The sequence below is a fragment of the Cnephaeus nilssonii genome (assembly GCF_951640355.1).
Source record: "Cnephaeus nilssonii genome assembly, chromosome: X".
NCBI lineage: Eukaryota > Metazoa > Chordata > Mammalia > Chiroptera > Vespertilionidae > Cnephaeus > Cnephaeus nilssonii.
Window position 1 is genome coordinate 93075901 of NC_137071.1, and position 26767 is coordinate 93102667.

General features: G+C 40.0%; 1 protein-coding gene across 1 annotated transcript in view; it reads right to left on the bottom strand.

Moving 5' to 3' along the window:
• FMR1NB (FMR1 neighbor) overlaps positions 1–26397 on the bottom strand; it is a gene marked incomplete at both ends in the record, with an annotated part of 44203 nt that extends 17806 nt beyond the window's left edge. The window contains one exon of the mRNA XM_079764592.1: positions 26076–26397. Within this exon, the coding sequence (XP_079620718.1) occupies positions 26076–26397 (322 nt within the window). The remainder of the gene's footprint in view (positions 1–26075) is intronic.
• Positions 26398–26767: the final 370 nt, after the last annotated feature.

A 26767-nucleotide genomic window follows, 5' to 3' on the forward strand; every position in this document is an offset into this window, starting at 1 on the left:
GAATGTACCTGGATGAACAAAAGAACAAAAACTACTTGGAATACCAGCTTGTATATTATTGGGAATTGGAAAAGCAGGCCCCAGGAGGAGGAAGACCCATTTAAAAAGCCTGTAAATAGACCTAACATCTGAAGACAATAAAGCAAGTCTTCCCATTGTCGTAGGTCCCAAAATCAGATACTTAAGAATTTTAATCTTCTACATTTGACAGAAGACTGCTTTTCTTCATTGGTATGTATACAAATAAATGTTTTGACATTATAAAAAAAAAAAAAAACTAGAGGCCCGATGCATGACATTGGTGCACTGGGGGGCGGGGGGCTTCCCTCAGCCCGGCCTGTGCCCTCTCGCAGTCTGGGACCCCTTGGAGGATATCAGAGAGCCAGTTTCGACCCAATCCCACAGGCCAGGCCAAGGGACCCCACTGGGCAAGTTACCTTGCTTTACAAACATCATTTGTAAATCTTCACAAAAAACTCTCAAAATGAGTTTTACAACCTGCATCTAAAAAAATAAACACATAGCCCTCGCCAGGTGGCTCGGTTGGAGCATCATCCCATACACCACAAAATTGCGGATTCTATTCCCAATCAGGGCACATACCTAGGTTGCAGATTCAATCCCTGGTTGGGGCACATACAGGAAGCAACTGATCCATGTTTCTCTCTTACATCAATGTCTCTCTCTCTCCTCCTTCCTCTCTAAAGTCAATAAAAACATATCCTATCCTCAGGTGAGGATTAAAATTAATTAATTAATTAATTAATTAATAACATCAAGGATCACGATAACTTGTGCAAAGTCACAAATTTAATGCATTACCAATTGGCCTGGATATTGATTTCCCAAGCATTTTAGACATGTAAGAGTTTGCCTACTTTGTTGTTGTATATGCTAAGCTATTATTTCTTTAATTCTGCCAGAGCCAGAGTGACTCTACTCCCCAAGTTGGACTGCATGTGAAATACCATGTTCAGGCTGGGCATTACACACCCAGAAAAGAGTGACAATAGTCAGGGCCTGGTCAGAGATGGGATGGACTTCCTGTGTACTGAGTTTCTCACTATTGGCATTGTTCAAAGACCATTTTCAAGGAATGGAAATCATAGAAGAGATTTTAAATCATAGAAGAGAATAGACTAGATAATCCCTAAGGTCCCTTCTGATGCTGAGTTTCTATTATTTTATACTTAAACTAGAGGCCTGGTGCACAAAATTTGTGCATGGGAGGGGTGTCCCTCAGCCCAACCTGCACCCTCTTGCAAGCCAGGACCCCTCAGGGGATGTCTGACTGCTGGTTTAGGCCCGATACCTGCATTGGGCCTAAACTGGCAGTCGGACATCCCTCTTGCAATCTGGGGATGCTAGCTCCTAACCACTCACCTGCCTGCCTGCCTCATCGCCCTTAACCACTCAGCTTGCCTGCCTGATCGCCCTTAACCCCTCTGCCTGCCTGCCTGCCTGATTGCTCCTAACCACACGCCTGCCTGCCTGATCACCCCTGTTTGCCTGTCTGCCTGATCACCCCTAACCACTATGCCTGCCTGCCTGATCGCCCCTAACTGCTCGTCTGCCTGCCTCATCACCCCTAACCACTCTGCCTGCCTGCCTGATGCCTCTAGCCAACTCTGCCTGCCTGCCTGATGCCCCTAACTGCTCGCCTGCCTGCCTCAGTGCCCCTAACCATCTCTGCTTCGGCCCCCGCCATGGCGGCTTCATCCAGAAGGACGTCTGGAATGATGTCTGGAAGATCATTCAGCTGTCCAGTCTAATTAACATATTATTCTTTTATTATTATAGATAGATGGCATCTGATGAACTTTATGCCAGTTACTAAATTTAACTTTCAGACTCAAATTACTAAGAGACACTTGCAATTTTGAAGAATAAAAATGGTAGAACAATTTTTATCAGGTTTAAGTATATAATTTTCTCCAAAGAGGGAAGAATCATGTGACCTCTCAAGCTTCCATGCCAGTCTGTCTCAAGGTTATCATTTTAATCTATAAGACATGAATCTTTTACAAACAACAGCCTAATGACAAAACAACAGACTTTTGTTTTAGTGCTTAAGTGGGCAGAATGTTCATAATTCAATTATAAAAGGGAGGAAATAAATTTGTTAAAATTATTTCACATTTTATGAACTTGTAGTTACTCTTTTCAAAGAAGGCAGTGTATATACATATAATCACTGTTTTTGAAATATTTGAATTAACCTAGGTCATATGTTTCCCTTATAATAGAACAGTTTGATTTTATTGGGCAAAACATTTCATACACTTGGTTTTGACTCAAGTTACTGTGCCAGGCTGGGGAAATATTTTAGAAATACAGATAGGTATCCTATTTAGATTTTTTAAAGGTGGCTTCAGTGTTTGTATAATATAATTATAGGTAACTATGGAAACAAATTATCATTTGTTGTTGTTTATGATAAACTTTAGCACTCACTGAACCATTCTTTTAGCTTTACAACATACCACCTTCTCAGATTTCTCTTTCTCCTCTCATCTTGACCATGGCAGTATTTTTAATTTATTTATGGAGCTTGTTTATTTTGCTATTTTCATTGGTGGTAGGTATTGTAATGCCTGTTTTGTATTTCATGAAACCAGTATAGAGAAACATGAAGAGATTTATGCAAGGTCACAGAAGAATTCAGTGCTAGAGTCTGGAATTAAACAATGGAAATTATTTTTTCTTATATATGTACATCAAATATTATTAGAATAAAGTCTGCATGATTTTTAATGAAAGCTTCATCTTTGTAATTCATATATGTCAATTTATTTTAAGCTTCTCCTTGAAAGGGCACCACATGCTGTACAAAATGAAAAGTTGTTTATTTGTGGTTAATAATTCTCAGGGGTCATCATGTGCTTGATAAACACATTATATACAGAATCACAAAAAGGCAATGTGACTTGAAACCTGAACTTTTTATCATTAAAACAGATGGGAAAACATCTGGTATATTCCGTACGTTAGAGCTACACAGCACTCCGATTAATGCCACAAAAGATATTGATTTCACAAAACTGGGTCAGGGACTAAATTTCAGGCAGTCATTAAGGTAAATTGTAAAAGGTTTAGACAATTGTGAAGGAAAAGTATTTTATAAAGAAAAAGAAACATATGGAGTTCCTGTAAAATATGGCCTCAGTTCTTCCTTGCAATTCTTTGTGGTAAATATTTTCATTGTAAAGATGAAGACACTGAATTTCAAAGAGGTGATCTTGCCTAAGACAATAGGCAGAGTCAGGATGAAAACTCAGGTCTATCCCACTCCAATACCAATAGACCATACAGCCTCCTAAACATTTAAATACTATTTTCAAAACAAGGACCGTAGGGGGGAAAAATCAACCAAGAACTTACTTGTGGGAAAGAAGAAACTTATCAGAGCTCTCTGTGCAGAAATATTTTCCAGAGATTGTCCATTAGGATTTTCACTGCTCCACATAATATACTCGCTTTCATTCACAGAATTTGAGAATCCTTAATAAAAAAGTGAAATTATTAATCCCAGCATATAAAGTATCTATAACTCTCTTTGGCCCCCAAAGTTAATAATGGAAAATATAAGAGCTAATAGATATTGTACTTACACCTCATAATAGCTTAGGTACTATAAATACTTATAACATCACAATGTTTAAACTATAGGCCAACATATTCCATTGTTGTGTTATAAAATGATTTACAACAGTGAACTTAACTCACAAACAGCACTGACATTCAGAGGTCCAATCAATTAACTATTTGTAAACAGTATTTTTTCTAACTAAATCAGACCCCATCACAGAAACTCTTGGAAACCATGTTGGCTTCTTTATTTACTGATAAAAATAAAGGCCTGAGGAGACACTGCAAAACCTTCCTATCCTTCTTTCTCACTACTTCAAACAACCTGCTTTTAGTTTCATTTGCATGATTCCCTCCCATATTAGAGGAAATGATATCTACCTTTGTTCCCATACATGGATTTGTCCATATCATTAAATATTCTCCAATGCTATCTTTAATAACTTCACAGTATTTCATTATATGGCTCTACTACAACTAAGTAAAACATTCCCCTAAAGAAAAGGATTTAGGTTGCTTAACATTTATTGGTATTATAAAGAACACTGCATAGAACTCACAACTACAAAGAACAGATTGGTGTTTGCCAGAGGTGAGGGGTTGGTGGGGGGAGAAATGGATGAAGGGAGCTAAAAGGAACAAACTTTTGATTATAAAATCATCATGTGATGTACAGCATGGTGACTATAGTTAACAATATTGTATTGCATATTTGAAAGTTGCTAAAATATAAATCTTAAAAATTTTAATCACAAGAAAAACATTCATAACTATGTATGGTAATGAATGTTAACTAGGCTTATTGTGGTGATCATTTCACAATATATACAAATATCAAATCAAATTATGTTGTACACCTGAAACTAATATGCTATATATGTCAATTACACCTCAATTTTGAAAAAAAAAATGCAATGATTATCACTGGAGCAATATATTTTTAAATATTCACGAAAAATTCCTTAGGTTAAATTCTTAAGGAATGACTCTTGAGCTTAACCACATTACACTCCATCAAGGCTGCCCCTAGATACACTTCTACTAGTAGTGTGAACAAGTACCAGTTACCAGTATTCTTTTTTTTTAATTCTTTATTGTTTAAAGTATTACATACGTCTCCTTTTTTCCCCATTGCCCTCTCCCTGGCCACCCGCCCCCTCCCTAGTGTCTGTGTCCATTGGTTATGCTTATATGCATGCATACAAGTCCTTTGATTGATCTCTTACCCACCCCCCCATCCCCCGCTGCCTTCCCTCTGAAGTTTGACAGTCTGTTCGATGCTTCTCTGTCTCTGGATTTATTTTTGTTCATCAGTTTATGTTGTTCATTATATTCTACAAATCATATGATATTTATCTTTCTCCAACTGACTTATTTCCCTTAGCATACTAGTAATGCCCTCCAGGTCCATCCATGCTGTTGCAAATGGTAAGAGATCCTTCTTTTTTTACAGCAACATAGTGTTCAATTGTGTAGGTGTACCACAGTTTTTTAATTCACTCATCTGCTGATGGGTACTTAGGCTGTTTCCAAATCTTAGTTATGCCGCCCTTAACATGCCCAATCTTGTCTGATCTCAGAAGCTAAGCAGGGTCAGGCCTGGTTAGTACTTGGATGGGAGTACCAGTATTCTTGCACCCTCACTTTTTTGTTGTTTGCCAGTTTGATGGGCAAATAAAACTGTCTCTTTTGTTTTAATTTACACTTTTTGTCATCAGTGAGTTTACATGTTTCATACATTTGTTGCAGAGTAGAGAATTTAAACATTAATCTGCTAAATATATTCCAAATATTTTTAAGACAGTCAGAAACCTTTATATTTTTATGGTGTTTTTGGAAGTTTAAAATGTTTTATGCAATCAACTGTCTAAATATCTTCCTTTACTATTTCCTTCTTTTGAGTCATGTTTAGAAACATTCCATACCTTAATGTTTCCTTATATTTTCACTTTTTAAATTTACATTTTAATCCACCTAAAATGTATTTTGAAGTGTGTTATGAAGTAGGAATACATTGTTTTGCAGTTGTCCTAGTAACATTTATTAATTCCATTCTTTCCTACTTATGATATCACCATCATATTCTGTTTCTTGACTTTCTATTCTGTTCCACTAATCAGTCTGTTCATACGCCAATATCACTATTATAATTTATCTTATACTGTTACATATTTTAATAACTTATCTGAAATCATTTCATTAGTCTTTATTGTCAAAATTTTATTCTCAACTCTGAAAAATCTTTTAGATGGACCTTAGAATCATTTTGTCAAGTCAAAAAAATCTTAGTAATATGTTATTGTAATTATGTTCACTTGTTTAACATTCATTCAAAACACATTTATTGTATGTCTCATGTGCTAGGCACAAATTCAGTTAAATGTAGATTCATTTGGAGACCTTTGATAACTGTACAAAATTTTCTCACCCAAGAGTAGGTTTGTTTCTCCTTGAATAAGTTTTATAGTTGCATTCATACAGGCCCTGTACCTTTCTTATTATGATTATTCTCATATGACATATATATTTTGTTGTTATGTGAATATGATCTATTTCACCACAGTTTCTAGCTGATTCCTGCTGGTATATAAGAAAACTACTGGTTTGGGTTCATGTATTTTCTAGCTTACTATCTTATTTAACTTTTGATAGCACTAACTGTTCTTCAGTTTCATTCTAGATCCATCCATATATATAAAAGACTAAGCGACAGCCAACTGGCTGACCAGCTGATAGGTATGATGCACACTGACCACCAGGGGACAGATGCTCAATGCAGGAGCTGCCGAGCAACAGCAACTTTGATGAGTGCCCTCTCGCACTCTGGGACCCCTTGGGGGATGTCAGACTGCCAGTTTGAGCCTGATCCCCGCAGGCCAGGCTGAAGGACCCCACCTGCTGGAGGGACCCGCTCACTCCACAGGTGCCCTTTGAGCCCTGGTGCCACCCCAGGTGCAGCTGGCTGGGGAAGGACTGAAGGAGGATGGCTCCAGGGCATGTCCAGCCCATCTCACCCAGTCCCACCCTGCCAGCCACCTTCTAATTAATTTCCTTTCAATGTGCACGAATCCGTGCACCAGGCCTCTAGTATAATCATATTATCACTAAATAGAAATGGTTTTGTCTCCTTTCTTTCCAATATTAACAGCTTATTTTGTTTTCTTCTCTCATTGCATTGCTTAAAACTTCTGAAACTATGTTTATCAATAGCTATGGAGATGAGCACACTCGAGTTAATAGTGCCTTTAAAGGAAATGTACTAGTGTTTCCTCTTTAAGTAACTTGGCTTCTGGCTTAAATGTGTAAAAAATAATTTTGTCTTCATGTGTAAAAAATAATTCAAAATGGATCAAAAAACTACATATAAGAACCAATACAATAAGTTACATAGAAGAAAATATAGGTACCAAACTTATGGACCTTGGTAATAGAGAACATTTTATGAACTTGACGCCAAAGGCAAGGGAAGTAAAGGCAAAAATAAATGAATGGGACTATATCAAATTAAAAAGCTTCTGCACAGCAAAATAAACTGACAAAACAAAGAGACAGCCAACTAGATAGAAGATGATATTTGCAAAAGTAGCTTTGACAAAGGTTTAATTTCCAAGATACAAAAAGAACTCATAAAACTCAACAACAAACACACAAACAACCCAATCAAAAAGTGGGCAAAGAACCTAAAAATAGACCTCTCCCAAGAAGACATATGAATAGTCAATAGATTTATGAAAAGATGTTCAAACTCAATGGCAATTAGGAAAATACAAATCAAAACTATAATGAGATACCACTTCACACCCATTAGAGTGGCCATTATTAACAAGACAAGAAATAACAAGTGTTGGAGAGGTATTTTGGGGGGGGGAAAAGGGAATCCTCATTCACTGCTGGTGGAAATGTAGACTGATACAACCACTATGGAAAGCAGTCTGCGATTCCTCAAAAAATTAAGAATAGAGCAAAACCAGATAAAGACAACACAATGAAAGAGAATTACAGGCCAATACCTCTCATGAACATAGATGGCAAAATCTTCAACAAAATTCTAGCAAATCAGATCCAGCAGTACATCAGACAGATCATACACCATGACCAAGTAGGATTTATCCCTGGTATGCAAGGATGGTACAATATCCGCAAATCAAGAAACGTGATACAGAGAAAAAAAGATGGCGACCAGCAGGAAGGTAGGGAGAGAGAGAGTGTGAGTGAGGAACCCATAGAGGAGAGTGTAGATGTGTGTGGTGTGTGTGTGTGTATATGAGCTAGGGTCAGTTAGATTCTGCAGGTCTTCCAAGGGGCTCCCGAACAGGGCAGCCCTAGACGGCGGAGCCCCGCGCACAAAGCGGACACTTCTCGGCGGCTGGTGCGGACGCAGAGACCACGCCATCTTGGGAAACAGAGCTGCCCGAGACTCGGATCCTGGCTTCCGACACAAACCAGGACCCTGCAGCCACTGGGGACAGAGAACTGCTATCACAGCTTCAGACAAACAAACAAGAATCCAGACTTCCCGGCAGATTTCCGTGAGTCAAAGAGCCTATCCCCCTCCTTGCAGGCGCTGATAGCGCCATAGTAACTGATAGACCCGCCCCTCCCCCAAGCTGCTGAGCGCCCACAGGCGTGCGGAAAGCGCCATAGTAACTGATAGACGCGCCCCTCGCCCAAGCTGCTCACAGGCGCGCGCACAGACAGCGCCATAGTAACTGATAGATCCGCCCCTGGCCCAAGCTGCCGAGCTTTGCGCAGGGACGCGCTCCCTCTTAGGGAATTTGGCGCGCGCTCGCGCAAGGGACAGAAGCAGCTCCCCGTCGGGGAAATCTGTCAGTGCGCACAGAGGGCTCCCCTTCGGGGAATTTGGGGGAATTTGGCTCGCGGGGCACAGCTCCCCCTTCGGAGATTCTTAAAAGCGTGCACTGAGGGGCTTCCCTTTGGGGAATTTGGCGCGCAGGACGGACTCCGCCCCCCTTCTGGGACTTTGGGAGAGTGCACTGAGCCGGCTCACCTTCAGGTTTTTAAGAATGTGCGCTCTAGCCGGTTTGGCTCAGTAGAGAGAGCACACACAGGACGCAGCCCCACTTCAGGGAATTTGGCACGCTGGACACAGCTGCCTAGGATCCCTGACTCACAGCGCATTCACACTAAGAGCCAGCGACCCCAATTGTTGGTGCGTGCACACACAGGAACCCTGATTCTCAACGAGAAACCGCACAAGGCAACAGAGACTTTGACACTCGAGTCTTGGTGCAGACACAGGGAAACTCTGACTCCTGGCACATGCTAAGGATCTCATTCTCGGCACATACCAACAGTGTGGTGCAGACAGGGCCCCTGATTCTAAATGTGCACACGAGACCACACGGAACACTGGGGACACTGATCCTGGGCAAGTTTGGTTCCCACCAACCAAAGACAGTCACACGTCCTAGTGTCAGAGCACTTCAGTGAAACTAGGGTGGAGCGAAGTCCCCACAGCACACGGCCCAGGTCCACGCAAACAGAAGCTTGAGCTTTCTGGTAATAGCCAGAATGGGGAAACGAAATAACTCACAGAGGAAAGAAAATGTGGAGTCGCCAAGAAAGGAAATTAGTGAAAATGAAGCTTGCAACATGACCGAAAAGGAGTTCAGAGTAATGGTCATGGAATTTATACATCGGATGGATGAGAAAATCAACAACTTATGCAAGAATCAGGAAGAAATGAAAAGTGATATAGCTACAATCAAAAACACCATGGAAAGTTTCAACAGTAGATTACAAGAAGCAGAGGACCGAATTAGTGAGTTAGAAGATCAGGTACAGAAACAAGCTCAAGCTGAACAGCAATTGGAGAAAAAAATTAAAAAGCAGGAGGAAAGCCTAAGGGAGCTTCGGGACAACATGAAACGAAGTAACATGCGTATAATAGGGCTGCCAGAAGGACAAGAAGAGCAGCAGGGATTAGAAAATCTATTTGAAGAAATAATGACAGAAAACTTCCCGGATATGGGAAAGATAAAAGTTACGCAAGTAAAGAGAGTCCCAAGCAGGATCAACCCCAAAAGACCCACACCAAGACATGTCATAATTTCAATGGCAAATATAAATGATAAAGAGAGAATCCTAAAGGCGGCAAGAGAGAGACAGAGAGTTACCTACAAAGGAACACCCATCAGATTGTCAAATGATTACTCATCAGAAACACAACAAGCTAGAAGTGAATGGAAGGAGGTATACAAAGTGTTGCAAAGCAAAGGACTGAATCCAAGAATACTATATCCAGCAAGACTATCAATCAAAATTGAAGGGGAAATCAGGAGCTTTGCAGACAAAAAAAGCCTCAGGGAGTTTATTACCACCAAACCAGCAATGCAAGAATTGCTAAAGGGAATACTGTAAAAAGAAGAAATAAACAGGTAAGAAGGAATACAGACACAAAAATAGATATGACTGCAAACAAATACCTTTCAGTAATAACTTTAAATGTAAACGGACTAAATGCTCCAATCAAAAGACATCGAGTAGCTGAATGGATAAAAAAACACGACCCATATATATGCTGTCTACAAGAGACCCACCTCAGAACAAGAGACTCACACAGATTGAAAGTGAAGGGATGGAAAAATATCTTTCAGGCAAATGGAAATGAAAAAAAAGCTGGGGTAGCAATACTTATATCTGACAAAATAGACCTCAAAGTAAATGCCATAACAAGAGATAAGGAAGGCCACTTCATAATACTAAAGGGAGAAATCCAACAAGAAGAAATAATTCTGGTAAACATATACGCTCCCAATATAGGAGCACCCAAATACATAAAAAAAACTCCTGGAGGATATCAAGGGAGAGATTAATAGCAACACAATCATAGTAGGAGACTTTAATACCCCACTATCACCACTGGACAAATCCTCTAAACAAAAAATCAGCAAAGAAACAGCAATCCTAAATGACTCACTAGACCAGATGGAATTAATTGACATCTTCAGAATATTTCACCCCAAAGCCACAGAATATACATTCTTCTCAAGTGCACATGGGTCATTTTCAAAGATAGACCATATGCTGGGTCACAGGCAAAGTCTCTTCAAATTCAAGAAGATAGAAATTATATCAAGCATCTTCTCAGATCACAGTGGCATAAAACTGGAAATCAACTACAATAAATACAATCCAAAGAAATCAAACACATGGAGACTAAACAGCATGCTATTAAACAAGGACTGGGTCACCAGAGAGATCAAGGAAGAAATAAAAAACATCATGGCAACAAATGACAATGAAAACACAACAATCCAAAATCTATGGGACACAGCGAAAGCAGTCTTGAGAGGGAAGTTCATAGCTCTACAGGCCTATTTCAAAAAACAAGAAACAATGGTAATAAATTACTTAACCCTACAACTCAAAGAGCTAGAAAAAGAGCAGCAAGAAAAGCCCAGTGTAACCAGAAGGAAGGAAATAACAAAGATCAGAGCGGAGATAAATGACATAGAGACCAAAGAAACAATACATAAGATCAACAAAACCAAGAGCTGGTTCTTTGAAAGGATAAACAAGATTGATGGACCTCTAGCCAGGCTCACCAAGAAGCAAAGAGAGAGGACCCAAATAAACAAAATCAGAAATGAAAGAGGTGAAATAACAACAGACCCCGCTGAGATACAAAGGATTGTTACAAAATACTATGGACAACTCTATTCCAACAAACTGGACAATCTGGAGGAAATGGACATATTCCTAGAAAAATATGACCTTCCAAAAATCAATCAAGAAGAATCTAAACAGCTCAATAGGCCAATAACTATGGACGAAATTGAAGCAGTCATCAAAAAGCTTCCAGCAAACAAAAGCCCGGGGCCTGATGGCTTCACAGGAGAGTTTTACCAAACATTCAAGGAAGAACTAAAACCTATCCTCCTCAGACTATTCCAAAAAATTCAAGTGGAAGGAACACTTCCAAGCTCCTTCTATGAAGCCAGCATCACCCTAATACCAAAACCAGATAAAGACAACACAATGAAAGAGAATTACAGACCAATATCCCTCATGAACATAGATGCCAAAATCCTCAACAAAATTCTAGCAAATCGGCTCCAGCAGTACATCAGAAAGATCATACACCATGACCAAGTAGGATTTATCCCAGGAATGCAAGGATGGTACAATATCCGCAAATCAATAAACGTGATACATCACATAAACAAATTGAAAGATAAAAATCACATAGTCATATCAATTGATGCAGAAAAAGCATTTGACAAAATCCAACACCCTTTCTTGATAAAAGCTCTCAACAAGGTGGGAATAGATGGCTCATACCTCAACATAATAAAAGCTATATATGATAAACCCACAGCAAACATCATACTCAATGGACAAAAACTAAAGACATTTCCCCTAAGAACAGGAACAAGACAGGGATGCCCACTCTCACCACTCCTGTTTGACATAGTACTGGAAGTATTAGCCATTGCAATTAGACAAGAAGAAGAAATAAAAGGCATCCAGATTGGAAAAGAACAAGTAAAGCTGTCTTTATTTGCAGATGACATGATATTGTACATAAAAAATCCGAAAGACTCCGTCAAAAAACTCATAGACTTAATAAATGAATTCGGCAATGTAGCAGGATACAAAATTAACGCCAAGAAATCTATGGCCTTTCTATACACCAATAGTGAACTTACAGACAGAGAGACTAAAAAGGCAATCCCATTTACCATCGCACCAAAAAAAATTAAGATACCTAGGAATAAACTTAACTAAGGAGGTAAAAGACCTATACACGGAAAACTACAGGACACTGAAAAAAGAGATAGAGGAAGACGTAAACAGATGGAAGAACATACCATGTTCATGGATTGGTAGAATCAACATCATTAAAATGTCCATACTACCCAAAGCAATCTACAGATTCAATGCACTCCCCATTAAAATACCAACGGCATATTTCACAGACCTTGAAAGAACTCTCCAAAAATTCATCTGGAATAAAAAAAGACCCCGAATAGCCACAGCAATCCTGAGAAAGAAGAATAAAGTAGGAGGGATCTCAATACCAGATTTCAAGCTGTATTACAAAGCCACTGTTCTCAAAACAGCCTGGTACTGGCACAAGAACAGACATATAGATCAATGGAACAGAATAGAGAATCCAGATATTGACCCAAACCACTATGCTCAATTAATATTTGACAAAGGAGGCATGAACATACAATGGAATAAAGACAGTCTCTTCAATAAATGGTGTTGGGAAAATTGGACAGATACATGCAAAAAAATGAAGCTTGATCACCAACTTACGCCATACACAAAAATAAACTCAAAATGGATACAGGAATTAAACATAAGACGGGAAACCATAAAAATACTAGAGCAATCCACAGGCAGCAAAATGTCAGACATATGCCAAAAGAAATTCTTCACTGACACTTCCCCTAGGGCAATGGAAGCTAAAGAGAAAATTAACAAATGGGACTACATCAAAATAAAAAGCTTTTTCACAGCAAAAGAAACCATCAACAAAACAACAAGAAGGCCCACTGCATGGGAGAACATATTTGCAAATGGCATCACTGATAAAGGTTTAATCTCCAACATCTACAGGCAGCTTATACAACTTAATAAAAGGAAGATAAATGATCCAATAAAAAAATGGGCAACAGACCTAAATAGAATCTTTTCAAAAGAAGACAGAAGGAAGGCCAAGAGACACATGAAAACATGCTCAACGTCACTAATTATCCGAGAGATGCAAATCAAAACAACAATGCGGTACCATCTCACACCTGTCAGAATGGCTATCATCAACAAATCAACAAACGACAAGTGTTGGCGAGGATGCGGAGAAAAAGGAACCCTCGTGCACTGCTGGTGGGATTGCAGACTGGTGCAGCCACTGTGGAGAACAGTATGGAGTTTCCTCAAAAAACTGAAAATGGAACTCCCATTTGACCCAGTAATCCCACTCCTGGGAATATATCCGAAGAAACTAGAAACACCAATTAGAAAGGATATATGCACCCCTATGTTCATAGCAGCGCAATTCACCATAGCTAAGATTTGGAAACAGCCTAGGTGCCCGTCAGCAGATGACTGGATCAGAAAACTGTGGTACATCTACACAATGGAATACTATGCTGCCATAAAAAAGAAGGAATTCTCATCATTTGCAGCAACCTGGGAAGAATTGGAGAACATTATGTTAAGTGAAATAAGTCAGTCAATGAAAGAAAAATACCACATGATCTCACTCATTTATGGATAATAAAGAACATTATAAACTTGAACAAAAAGATAGATACAGAGACAGTAAAGCATCAAACAGACTGTCAAATTACAAGGGGAAGGTTAGGGAGAGGTGGGGGAGATAAGAGATCAATCAAAGGACTTGTATGCATGCATATAAGCATAACCAATGGATGCAAAACTCTGGGGGGTGGGGGCATATATGGGAGTGGGGTGTGGGGAGGGCAATGGTAAGATATGTACACATATAATACCTTAATAAAAAAATTGAAAAAAAAATAAATAAAGTATTTATTGATTAAAAAAAAAAAAAAAGAAACGTGATACATCACATAAACAAATTGAGAGATAAAAATCACATACTCATATCAATTGACGCAGAAAAAGCATTTGACAAAATCCAACACCCTTTCTTGATAAAAACTCAGCAAGGTGGGAATAGAAGGATCATACCTCAACATAATAAAACATAATATGACAAACATAATGTGACAAACCCACAGCCAACATCATACTCAATGAGCAAAAACTAAAACCATTTCCCCTAAGAACAGGAACAAGACAGGGATGCCCACTCTCACCACTCCTCTTCAACATAGTACTGGAAATACTAGCCATTGCAATCAGACAAGAAGAAGAAATAAAAGGCATCCAAATTGGAAAAGAAGAAGTAAAACTGTCCTTATTCACAGATGACATGATACTGTACACAGAAAACCCTAAAGACTCCATCAAAAAATTATGACTTAATAAATGAATTTGGCAATGTAGCAAGATACAAAATTAATGCCAAGAAATCTATGGCATTTCTATACACCAATAATGAACTTACAGAAAGAGAGACTAAAAAAGCAATCCCATTTACCATCACACCAAAAAAATTAAGATACCTAGGAATAAACTTAACTAAGGAAGTAAAAGACCTATACGCGGAAAACTACAGGACACTGAAAAAAGAGATAGAGGAAGACATAAACAGATGGTAGAACATACTGTGTTCATGGATTGGTGGAATCAACATCATTAAAATATCCATACTACCCAAAGAAATCTATTGATTCAATGCACTCTCCATTAAAATACCAACGGCATATTTCAAAGATCTAAAACAAACTCTCCAAAAATTCATCTGGAATAAAAAAAGACCCCAAATAGCTGCAGTAATTCTGAGAAAGAAGAACAAAGTGGGTGGGATCTCCATACCAGATTTCAAGCTGTATTACAGGCCACTGTTCTCAAAACAGCCTGGTACTGGCACAAGAACTGACATATACATCAATGTAATAGAATAGAGAACCCAGAAATTGACCCAAGCCATTATGCTCAATTAATATTCGAAAAAGGAGGCATGAACATACAATGGAGTCAAAACAGTCTCTTCAATAAATGATGTTGGGAAAATTGGACAGATACATGCAAAAAAAATGAAACTAGACCACCAACTTACACCATACACAAAAATAAAATCAAAATGGATAAAAGACTTAAACATAAGATGGGAAACCATAAAAGTACTAGAGGAATCCACAGGCAGCGAAATCTCAGACATATGCCGAAGCAATTTCTTCACCAATACTGCTCCTATGGCAATGGAAATTAAAGAGAAAATAAACAAATGGAACTACATCAAAATAAAAAGCTTTTGCACAGCAAAAGAAACCATCAACAAAGCAATAAGAAAGCCCACTGCATGGGAGAACATATTTGCCAATGTTATCACCGATAAGTGTTTAATCTCCAACATTTACAGGGAACTCATACAACTTAACAAAAGAAAGATAAACGACCCAATCAAAAAATGGGCAACAGACCTAAATAGATACTTTTCGAAAGAAGACAGAAGGAAGGCCAAAAGGCATATGAAAACATGCTCAAAGTCACTAATCATCCGAGAGATGCAAATCAAAATGACAATGCGATACCATCTCACACCTGTCAGAATGGCTATCATCAACAAATCTACAAATGACAAGTGTTGGTGAGAATGCGGAGAAAAAGGAACCCTCGTGCACTGCTGGTGGGAATGCAGACTGGTGCAGTCACTGTGGAGAACAGTATGGAGTTTCCTCAAAAAACTAAAAATGAACTCCCATTTGACCCAGTGATCCTACTTCTAGGAATATGTCCCAAGAAACTAAAAACACGAATCAGAAAGGATATATGCACCCCTATGTTCATAGCAGCACAATTCACCATAGCTAAGATTTGGAAACAGTCTAAGTGCCCATCAGCAGATGAGTGGATTAAAAAACAGTGGTACATCTACACAATGTAATACTACACTGTGGTAAACAAGGAGTTCTTACCATTTGCAATAGCATGGGTGCAATGGGAGAGCATTATGCTAAGTTAAATAAGCCAGTCAGAGAAAGATAAATATCACATGATCTCACTCATTTGTGGAATATAATGAACAACATAAACTGATGAACAAAAACAGATCCAAAGATAGAGAAACATTGATCAAACCATCAAACCTCAGAGGGAAGGTAGGGGAGGGTGGGTGTAAGGGGGAGCGATCAACCAAAGGACTTGTATGCATGCATATAAGCCTAACCAATGGACACGGACAACAGGGGGGTGAGGGCATGAGTGGGGGGATGGGAGGGTAATGGGGGAATAAGGACACATATGGAACACCTTAATCAATAAAGAAATTTAAAAAAAAATTTTTTTTTAAATAGAGCTACCATATGACCCAGCAATCCCTCTCTTGGGTATATATCCTAAAACCTTGAAACCATGTATTCACAAAGATATATGCACCACTATGTTCACTGCAGCATTATTCACAGTGGCCAAGACATGGAAACAACAAAAGTGTCCTGCAATAGAGGACTAGATAAAGATGCGGTACATATACACAATGGAATTCTAATCTGCCATAAGAAATAATGAAATAGCACCATTTGCTACAACATGGATGGACCTTGAGCACATTATGGTAAGTGAAATCAGTCCAAAAAAGCTAAGAACCATATGAGTTCACTCATATGTGGGATATAAAACTGAAACTCATAAACACAGGTAACAGTATGGTGATTAGTAGAGTGAAGGGGTCGGGAGGGAGAAGGGAGTTTTAATATATGATGATGGGAGAAGATATGACTTTGGGCAGTGGGAACACAGTGCAATATATAGATCTTGTAACATAGAAACCCACACCTGAAACCTACATGCTAATGTTGACCAATGTTACCCTAATAATTTTTTTTTTAAGTAAAGACTGAAAATCTAACTACATTTCAAAGAGGAAAAAAAGACTGAAATTTGCAGCTTTCATGGATATGAGACCTGTGCAATCTGCTGAGTCTGGTTCCTAGAAGGGCCCCAAATTTGCTTTAATATTCTTGAGATTCTTAACAAATTTTGTACAAGAAACCCAGCATTTCCATTTTGCAAATTATGCTGCCAACCCTGATCTGTAGCAAGGTCTCTTAGAGGAAGAACAGTATTAAAGAAAGGGTAGGAGACAGATGGGAGTAATGGCTAATGTTATCAGCTTGGAAATGAGTCTGCTGGGGCTTTAGTAAGTTGAAGGTCTACCTGGACTCTACCATTTCTGAGCTTTGGCCTTTAATAGACTTTAATTTGCATCCTGGCTCTGCTACATGCTAGCTGGTGAACTTGGACAACTCAGTAAAGTTCTCTACCTCAGTTTACTCATCTGCAAATTGGGGATAATATTTATTTTGGAGTATTGTAAGGATTAAATGAAGTCATACATGAAGTGCTTAGTATAATGTAAAAGAAGTAAATATTTGTCACATATCTTTCATTGTTTATTTTGTAGGCATTTAATTTTCATTTTTATTCCCAAAGCATTACTTGGAATTTTATGATCAAATATACCAAGACATTTCTACTTTTAATCTCCTCTCTATCCTGTGAGGTTTTTTTGTTTTATTGTTTGTAAGTTTTTAAATTTAATAACATTACTTTGTTCCCAGAATATTTACTTTTATAAATAATTCTCTTAATAGCAAATATGACTCGTTTTCCACTTATAACTTTGCTACAGTTTCCTTTTAAGATAAATATTTATATAAAAATGTGAGGCAGTTTTTTAAAAATATGAATAACCAGTAGCATTAAGATAACCAAGAGTCGTGAAAGTGTTATACAAATGACTGAGGCAGGGGAAAGATCCATCTAGTGAAATCTCCTCAATTTTTAGATATGGCAATTGAAGCCTGAAGAGGTAAAGTGACTTATAAAAGGTTACACACACACATAAAGTCAGAAGCAGAATCAAGACAACTTGGGTCCCCTAACTGTTAGTTCAGGGCTCCTTCAACTACACCAAATACAAAAATGACTAAAGCAAGAGCAAGCTTAGTGCTTAATGAGGTACATGGAAGGCAGGCAGACCTATCTATGTTTACTGCCTCATTCATTCTCCAGAGATAAGACATAAATAAAGTGTTCTAATATAATGATACAGAAACTAGTCATCTGGTTTTTCCATAAAGCCAAAGCATTCTGAAAATATTACCTATTAGTCGATCTTTATTTCTCCTTTTTTAAAAATCTCCTCGAAAAAGATATGCAATAAAGACTGACCCAATAGGCTACAGAGAATTGGTGGAGAAGGTAGATCAAACTCCCAGTTCCCAGTCTGCTCATTTCCTCATCCCATGTGCCACTAGTCTATATGTCTTCTGGGTAAATATAAGCTGAAAAGCAATGTGGCTTGGTAGTCCAAATGACAATACAAACTGAAGCTATCTCAGAGTTACCTCAGGTCCCTCAACCTCAACTCACCTTGGTGACATTAAATCTAAAAGAACTCAGAAGAGTCTAGGAAAGAGAAAGGGAACTTTAGCTCTAGGACTATATCCCTGCTTTCACCAGGGTCATGGCCAAATTATCTTATCTCTCAGTGTATGTTAGTATGTTAAGCTTGTTATAACAAAGCACCATAAACTGGTTTCCTTAAAGCAACAGAAATGTATTGTCTCACAATTCTGTAATCTATAAATCCAAAATAAGGATGTCAACAGGTTGGTTAGCTTTTGAAGGCTATGAAGGAACGCTTCCTTCCTTGGCCTAAAGATGACTATCTTCTCCCTGTGTCTATGCATATAAATATCAACCTCTGTATCCAACTTTCCCCCTTTTATAAGAATACCACTCATATCGTTTTATAAGAATACCAGCCATATTGGATTAGGTCCCACCTCATTTTAACTTGATTACCACTATAAAGGTCTAATCTCCAAATAAGGTCATATTCTGAGGTACTGGGGGTTAAAACTACAATTTTTTGTGGGGGACACAACTCAACCCATAACACCATAAGTTATCATTTTATATGAAAAATGAAATGTAATTCATCCAGTCATGTATTAACTCCTGATAATTTAGGAAATCTGACAATATAGAGAATGAATCATGGATTATTTCTGGGTGGGGGAGAAATGTTAAACTTATATTGAAAAAATTCTCATGTAAATAAATCTTACTGAATAACAGTATCCTCTTTTTGTAAGAGTTCTATTTAAACTAGAAGTATAAAATGAAAAATTCATGTACTAAAATAAATAATGTATAATTTATAGATTCATATTTTAACTTACATTTTTAGAGAATGAGAAAGCTCTGTTTGTAAGGCTCTCAATTGTATTTGTAACTAATATTTACAAATATAGTAAAAGTAATTCAGAAATATTTTGGTATTTTAGATGAATAGTAGAAAAATCTGAATTTAATTTAAAGTAATATGGTTTGTAAATGTTCATTTAGATGTTTCTTAAAAATATTTTTGAAGAGAAGAAATCATATTTTCTAACTCATTTAATTTGGTTGAATAAAATAATACATAGCATATACTTTATTTAACTTTCAATTCCACCCCTCACAAAAAGTTATAAACCCAAATAGTTGTGATATAGTATATAGAGATTTCTGTTTCTTTTACTTATAATTCCTCTGCCCAATTTTTGCCTCCTTCTTTGACTGTGGGAGTACCTTGGATGGGGGATGGAAGACCTCTTGGGAGAACAGGGAGAGAGAAGTCACTGAGTCACAAGTGGAGATGATGGAATGTCTTTGGGCTTGAGGTTGGAGTTTCGAGTGAGGAAGACTGAGAAAGCCAAGGATTTTAAGCAGATGCAGGGATAGAATACCATTACGAGGGGGTTCAGAGGGAGGACAGGCTATAAGGCAGAGGTAAGGTAGAGTAGGCCCTTTTTAGAATGCCATCTTGAAGCTAAGGAGAGCAAGGAAAGGAAAAGTATTTCTTGGGGGATGGGCAAGAAAGAGTTGTAGGAGGAGTTGGGAAAGACTTTGAGTGAAGACAATGAGGCAACAAAACCATTGAACAGAAGGAGGAAAAAACTTTTTTGGGAAAAGCAAAGAGTATCTTTTAATAGTAAGGGAGGAGAAACCTGTGAGTGTGAAGAAGGGGAACCTTTATAGGGCTGAAAGAGGAAACTGAAAGGAGGTGAGTGAAGGCCTAGAAAAGGGTAAATAAGGAAGGATTTTCACTGAGGGAGGGAAGGCTTTGGTGAAGATAAGTTAGTGAGAGAAGGAAAGAGAATGAAGACATTTTTAAGGGAACATGAGGGAGTGGAAACTTTTGAGTGAGGGGAGTAAAGGGTTTTGTGAGATAAGGAAGAAGGCTTTTGAGTAACTGGAGACAATGCCTGTAATGTGAGCAAAGGACAGTCATTGTGGGGATGTAAAGAATGAAGAAACCTTGACTGAAGATTAAGAAGAACTTCTGGAGTATTGATTAGGGAGGGAAGGCATTCAAGGGTAAGAGAGAGAAGGTATTTGTGAAGTACAGTGACAAAGGGAAGGCATTTGTGAACATAAATAAATGAGGCTAGTTCTTTGAGAACAGAGGTGAGTGAGTAGATGAGTTGACGGAAGGAGGCCTTTCAGGGAGGAATTTAAAGAGGGAAGTCAATTGTGAGGGCAGAGGATACAGGGAAGGCATCCATGAAAAAAAGGGAAGACCTTTGTGAGGGGAAGTGAACAAAAAAAGGGAGGTGATGGAGAAACAAATTTTACAGTTGAGGTAAGGCGGATTAGCAAGGTAAGGTTAGAGCAGAAGAGCATTAAAAGAGGAGATGATGGAAGTTAGTACTCTGAGTGGTGAGGTGAGGGAGGTTAGTATTATATGATGAGAGATAATGAAAAGAAGGCCTTAGGAGAAATGAGGGAGGGAAGTCATTCATAAGTGGAGAAAAAGGCCTTTATGAGAGTTTGTGAGAGGATTTAGTAATAGTTTATGAAAGGGGGTTAGGGAGGGAAGACCTTTCAGCGAAAACCTCTAACAAGTAAATCAAAACCTCCTAACAAAGAAAAGTCCAGGTGAAGATGGCTTTACTGATTATTTCTACCAAATATTTAAAGAAGAATTAACACACTAATCCTTCTCAAATTCTTCCAAAAACTAGAGAACAAAGATAGTGGTGTATGTAAAACCCAGTACTCGCCGCTTCCCACAACAACATCAAAATTACAGCTAAAATACAGAAAAACCATAATTCAGAATTGCCTGAAATCTGGCTGAATGGAAGTCCTACAAGTAAAGAAGTAAAGAAGAGAGCACATTGAGACTAGTAGGAGGGGCAGAGGCACTGAATGGGCTGGTCTGACACCCCTGTGTTGCATGTTTTTAATCAGTAGGGATTTCTCAGCTTCTGAGGTCTTCCATGAGGAGCAAGGGTCCCAGCCCCACATCAGAGCCCAGAGATCCAGAACTGGAAAGAGAAGTCCCCGTAACTTCAGGCTGTATAAACCAGCGGGGACTGTGGCTGAGTAACATGGAGACCCAGGCAGTTCCTCTAAAAGGATGGCATGAGCTTGCATGGACTCACTCCCTTTGAGCTCCAGTGTGGGGACAGTGGTTTGGGGGGATCTAGGAACATATTAGGAGGAACTGGATTATCTGGCATCTGAGCAAGAACTTGGGGGCAGCTTTATCCAAGATAGGGTTGCTCTCAGGGGGCATTATTCCTATGCTGAGACCTCCCCCATTGCAGAGCTAACTGGCAGCCATATCTGAGTTCCCATCAGCCTGGCTTACACTGTTTGTTCTGCCCTGGTGATTCATTGAGACCCTTCCCCATTCAATTTTCAAGCCCATCAAAGCTGTGTGTAGTGGCTTTTCCATATGAATGGCCTGTCCTGACTCAATCTTCAGACTTTCCTAAAATCTCTCAGACAAGCAGCAGCTGGCATCAGCATGCCCCATACCTATCGATAAGAGGCCAAGACCCGGCACTAGCGCCAGCCTGCCTTGCTGCACAGCTTGGCCTCACCTGACACTTCCAAGCCCAACACAAGTAGCAACCATCTGCAGATTGCTCTGTAGCTCCTGTCAGGTAGCCCCAGACAGTGGCTGACTTTGCATCTCCCGAGAGTCCCCAGAGAGTGCATCCAATGGACAGCTTTAGGACATACCAGATTACAACTCTACACATCCACTAGTGACACACTCAAGGGGAAGACTCAGTGAGCACCAAAGCCCCACTGAAGCATGTCCTGCTCCATAGGGGTATCTCCTGCACAGCAACTCTTCCACTGTAGTCACAGCTGGTCCTCACAGCCAATTGGCCTGGAGGTCAATTCCTCCCAATGATGCCAAAATCAATCAAGGCTCAACTACAACTACAGCAAAACAGTGCACACAGGGACACAACTAGAGTGCTCAGCTCAGGTGACTAAGTAGGCTGAACCACTGAGCCTACAGGACACCTAATACACAAAACCACACTACCAATTCAGGACACCTACTACACAAAACCATGCTACCAATTCAGGACACCTACTGCACAAAACCACACTACCAATTCAGGACACAATGCATCCCATATTCTGTACTGAAAGACTTAATATTGTTAAGATGCCAGTACTTCCCAGTGATCAGCAGATTCAATGCAATCCCCCCAAAAAAAACCTCCAATGGCCTTTTTACATAAATAGAAAATCTGATCCTCAAATTTATAAGAAATTGCAAGGGGTCTTGACTACTCAAAACAGTATGAATAAAGAACAAAACTGGAGGACTCACATGTCCCAAATTCTCAACTTGCTACAAAGCTACAGTAATCAAAATAGTATGGTAGTGATGTAGGGATAAACATATAGACCAACAGAATAGAACTTAAGGTCCAGAAATAAACACATAAACCTATGGTCAATTGCTTTCAACAAGGGTACCAAGACTATTCAGTGGAGAATGGGGAATGTTTCAACAAATGGTACTGAGACAACTGGATATCCATCTGCAAAAGAATGAAATTGGACCCCAACATACCCCATACAAAAAAAAATTATTCAAAATGTATCAACAACCTAAACATAAGGGTTAAAACCATAAAACTCTGAAAAGAAAACATAGAAATAAATCTTTATTTTTTTTTTAAATTACAGTTTACATTCAATATTATTTTGTACTAGAGGCCCAGTGCACAAATTCATGCACTGGTGGGGTCTGGAAGGCCTGCCCTGATGGGGACCAATCAGGGCCAGGCCAGCAGGGGGGAAGGGACACAGGAGGTTGGCCAGCCAGCCCTACCCCCAATTGGGGTGGGGGGCTGATCAGGGGTAGGGCCACCTGGGGGGAGGGGCCACGGAAGGAATTATAAGTACAGTACGTCCTCGGGTTACGTTGGAGATCCGTTCCTACAGTGCGACATAACGAGATTTTCGCTGTTAAGTTGGAACCCACCTACATAAGCACTTACATCACTCACATGGAGCACATACACAGCAGTAATGAAGTGAAACGGTAAAAAAAATTTAAAAGAAAGATAACAATTCCTGACCTCTACTTGTGGTAAATAAATAATAAAAAACATAAAGCACATATGTACATACATCGAAATGACAGAACTTTTTTTTTATAAATAAATGGGAGATGGCGACGTAACCATGAAATGATGTACATCGAGTCTGAGGTAACCCGAGGACTGTCTGTATACTGAATAATAAATCTGATAAATAGAGCACCTGAATTAATCTGAAAAGTAGCCATATTATTTTAAATCTTAGAACACATATACTTATGTGAATAGAGGGCTAAGTTTTTCTTAAAGTTTCCTTTTCAAGGGAGCAGTAAACATGCTTCACGGACCCTGACATTCCAAAGCAGAAAATTCTCCAACTCCCTCTGTCTTCTACAGCCAGCAAAACAAAAGGGGTGGGGGAGATGTGGGAAAGCATGGGACCTGGTTGAAAAGTCTGTACGGAGGATTCTCTGAAAGGTCAGAGGCTTCTGGAGGACCTTGCCAAAGGTGGCAGACCCTGCCTTGACTTTTCCAAACAAGTCCAAACTCCTGAGTGTTTTACTAGAATCTTTATGTTTAGACTTCAAAATGTCCTTGTTTGAAAGACACTACAGATGCAGGTGCTTTCTCAAGGATGCTTACCCTGCTGATTGTATCTAGAGGTTAATTTTAGTTCAAGCTGTTGTGACAATAAAAGCCTAAGGAGGCAGGCAAACAGGGCTTTTTGCTCCTAAAGCAAAACAGCCCCTTATCCTTCTCTTTCACAGAAACATGTGTCAGAGTAATCATTCATCTGTCATTCAGGGTCTGCCATGCAGCCCTGGCAGATGAGCACACAATAGAGTGTACAGATGTCATAATGTTGCTCACCTGAACTTTATATGTTATTAACCAGAATTAGTACAATATATTTAATAAAAACAAAAATAAAAAATAGAATGTTATATTCTACTAGAGGCCCAGTGCATGATTGAATCATGCACGTGTAGGGTCCCCTACACGCTTTCACTTTTCGCGGTGGAGCTGGGTGCCTGTCCACTGGTGCACCAGGCCTTTCAGAAGCCTCCGGCTCAGCGGAGGCTTCTGAAAGGCCTGGTGCCGGAACAGACAGGCACCCAGCTCCCCCACTTTTGATGGTCCGCGGCAGCTGAGGGGGGCTACCCTGCTGTTGAGAGGTGCAGGGGGCGGGAGTCCCGCCCCCTGTGCCTCTCAATGGCCGCTGAGGGGGGCTGCTGCGGACACCTGGCTACCCTGCTGTTAAGAGGCGCAGCTGGGTGTCCGCAGCAGGCCCCCTCAGGGGCCGCAGATCTGGCCGTTGAGAGGCACAGGGGGTGGGAGTCCCACCCCCTACGCCTCTCAACAGCAGGGTAGCCCCCCTCAGTGGCAGCGGATCCGTGCCTCTCAATGGCCGGATAGGCCACCCCGAGTCCCGCCCCTCAGCCTCCCGCCGCCCAATCGTGGGCGTGGCGGAGTGATGGTAATTTACATGTTACTCTATTTTTAGATAGGATTGGTCAAAGAACTTGAATACACATTTCTCCAAAGAAGACATACAAAAGTCCAAAAGCACATGAAAAAATGCTCAAGAGCATGAGACATTTTACTAATGAAAATCTTAAGCTGCCACTTCATACCTGCTAGGATGGTGAAAATAAAAAAAATGGGAAGGTCATAGCAAATGTTGATAAAACTGGGATCCTCATACATTATTAGTGACAATGTAAAATGGTTTACTCACACTGGTAAACAGTTTAGGACTTCCTCAAAAAAATTCACCATGTAATTCCCATATGACCCAGCATTTCCACTTCTAGGTATATACTCAAAGAATTGAAAACATGTTGGCACAAATTGTAAATGAATAGTCACAGAGGTAATATTCATAATAGTCAACAACTGGAAACAACCCAAATGTCCATTAGGTGATAAATGGATAAACAAAATGCAGTACAGCCATACAATGGAATATTTTTCACCCATAAAAAGGATGAAGTACTGATACAAACTACAACATGGATAAGTCTCAAAACCAGTATGCTAAGTAAACAAGCCAGACACAAAAGGACAAATAGTATATGTTACCATTTCTATGAAATGTCCACAGACTAGCTCAATCCATAGAGACAGAATGGAGTTTGGGGGTGACCAGGGATTTGAAAATGGGGAGGAACCACATTATTAATGGGTGTGGATTTTCATTTGGACTTATGAAAATATTTTGGAACCAAAGAGAGGTGGTAGCCACCGAATTGTCCACTGTAAAATGGTTACATTTATATTCCATAAATTTCACCTCAATTTTTCTAAAAAGGCGGGGCAGTGAGGGAGGTCAGTGTTTGGTGAGGTAAAGTTGAGGACAGAAGGGCTTTCTGTGGGGAGTGAGTATGGTTATGAAGGGAGATTGGGTGAGAGAGGCCTGTAGAGTAGAGGGGGGAGGGCAGGCTCGTGGGTGGCTGCTATGGGGCCCCTGGGCACCCCTGCCCTGGTGGCCTCCCCAGAGAGGTTACTCACTGAAACCCAAATGGTAGCACAGCAGCGTCATGAGAAGGATGGTGAGCAGGAAAAGGACCAAGCGATTTTCGGCCCACATTTTCATCAGAGACTTGCGCCTCTCAGCTCTGAGGCCGCGCAGGGACGCCTGCCCGCTGGGCTGAGGTGTGGCAGCCATGATGGGATGGCGCCCACGATCGGTGCTGCTGCTGAGATGCGACCCCACCACCGGGTTTTCGGCAGCATAGGACTCATCACATCTGACCAGCCTTATGCGCGTCCCTTTCAAAGCCTTGGTCCTCGGCCTGGTCTTCCCTCTCGAGCATCTCCCTTCTGAAGGCATGGCTCCGCGTCTGACTAGCTCAGACGATGCCTCCCTCCCAACAGCCCTCCACGCAACAAGCGCCTGGGCGCTGACGCATGCGTGGTACCCCCTGCGCAGCACATGCCAGCCTTTAGGCCCCGCCCCTTTTTAACGGCCAGCAGGATATCTTGTGCCCCCTCTCCCACTCAGGGCCTGGCCTTTCTAGTGCTTGTTAATTGTTGAATGAATGAATAGGGCCTGATGACTGTGCCAGGATCAAGGCAGTTTGTCATAGATCAACAAAATGGATAAATGGAATTCAGACTCCAGCTTTGACTGTTAATTCCTACTCAGATTCAGTCCTATGAAAGGCACTGTAGTATCTATGGTCACTACAGTTGCTCACTAC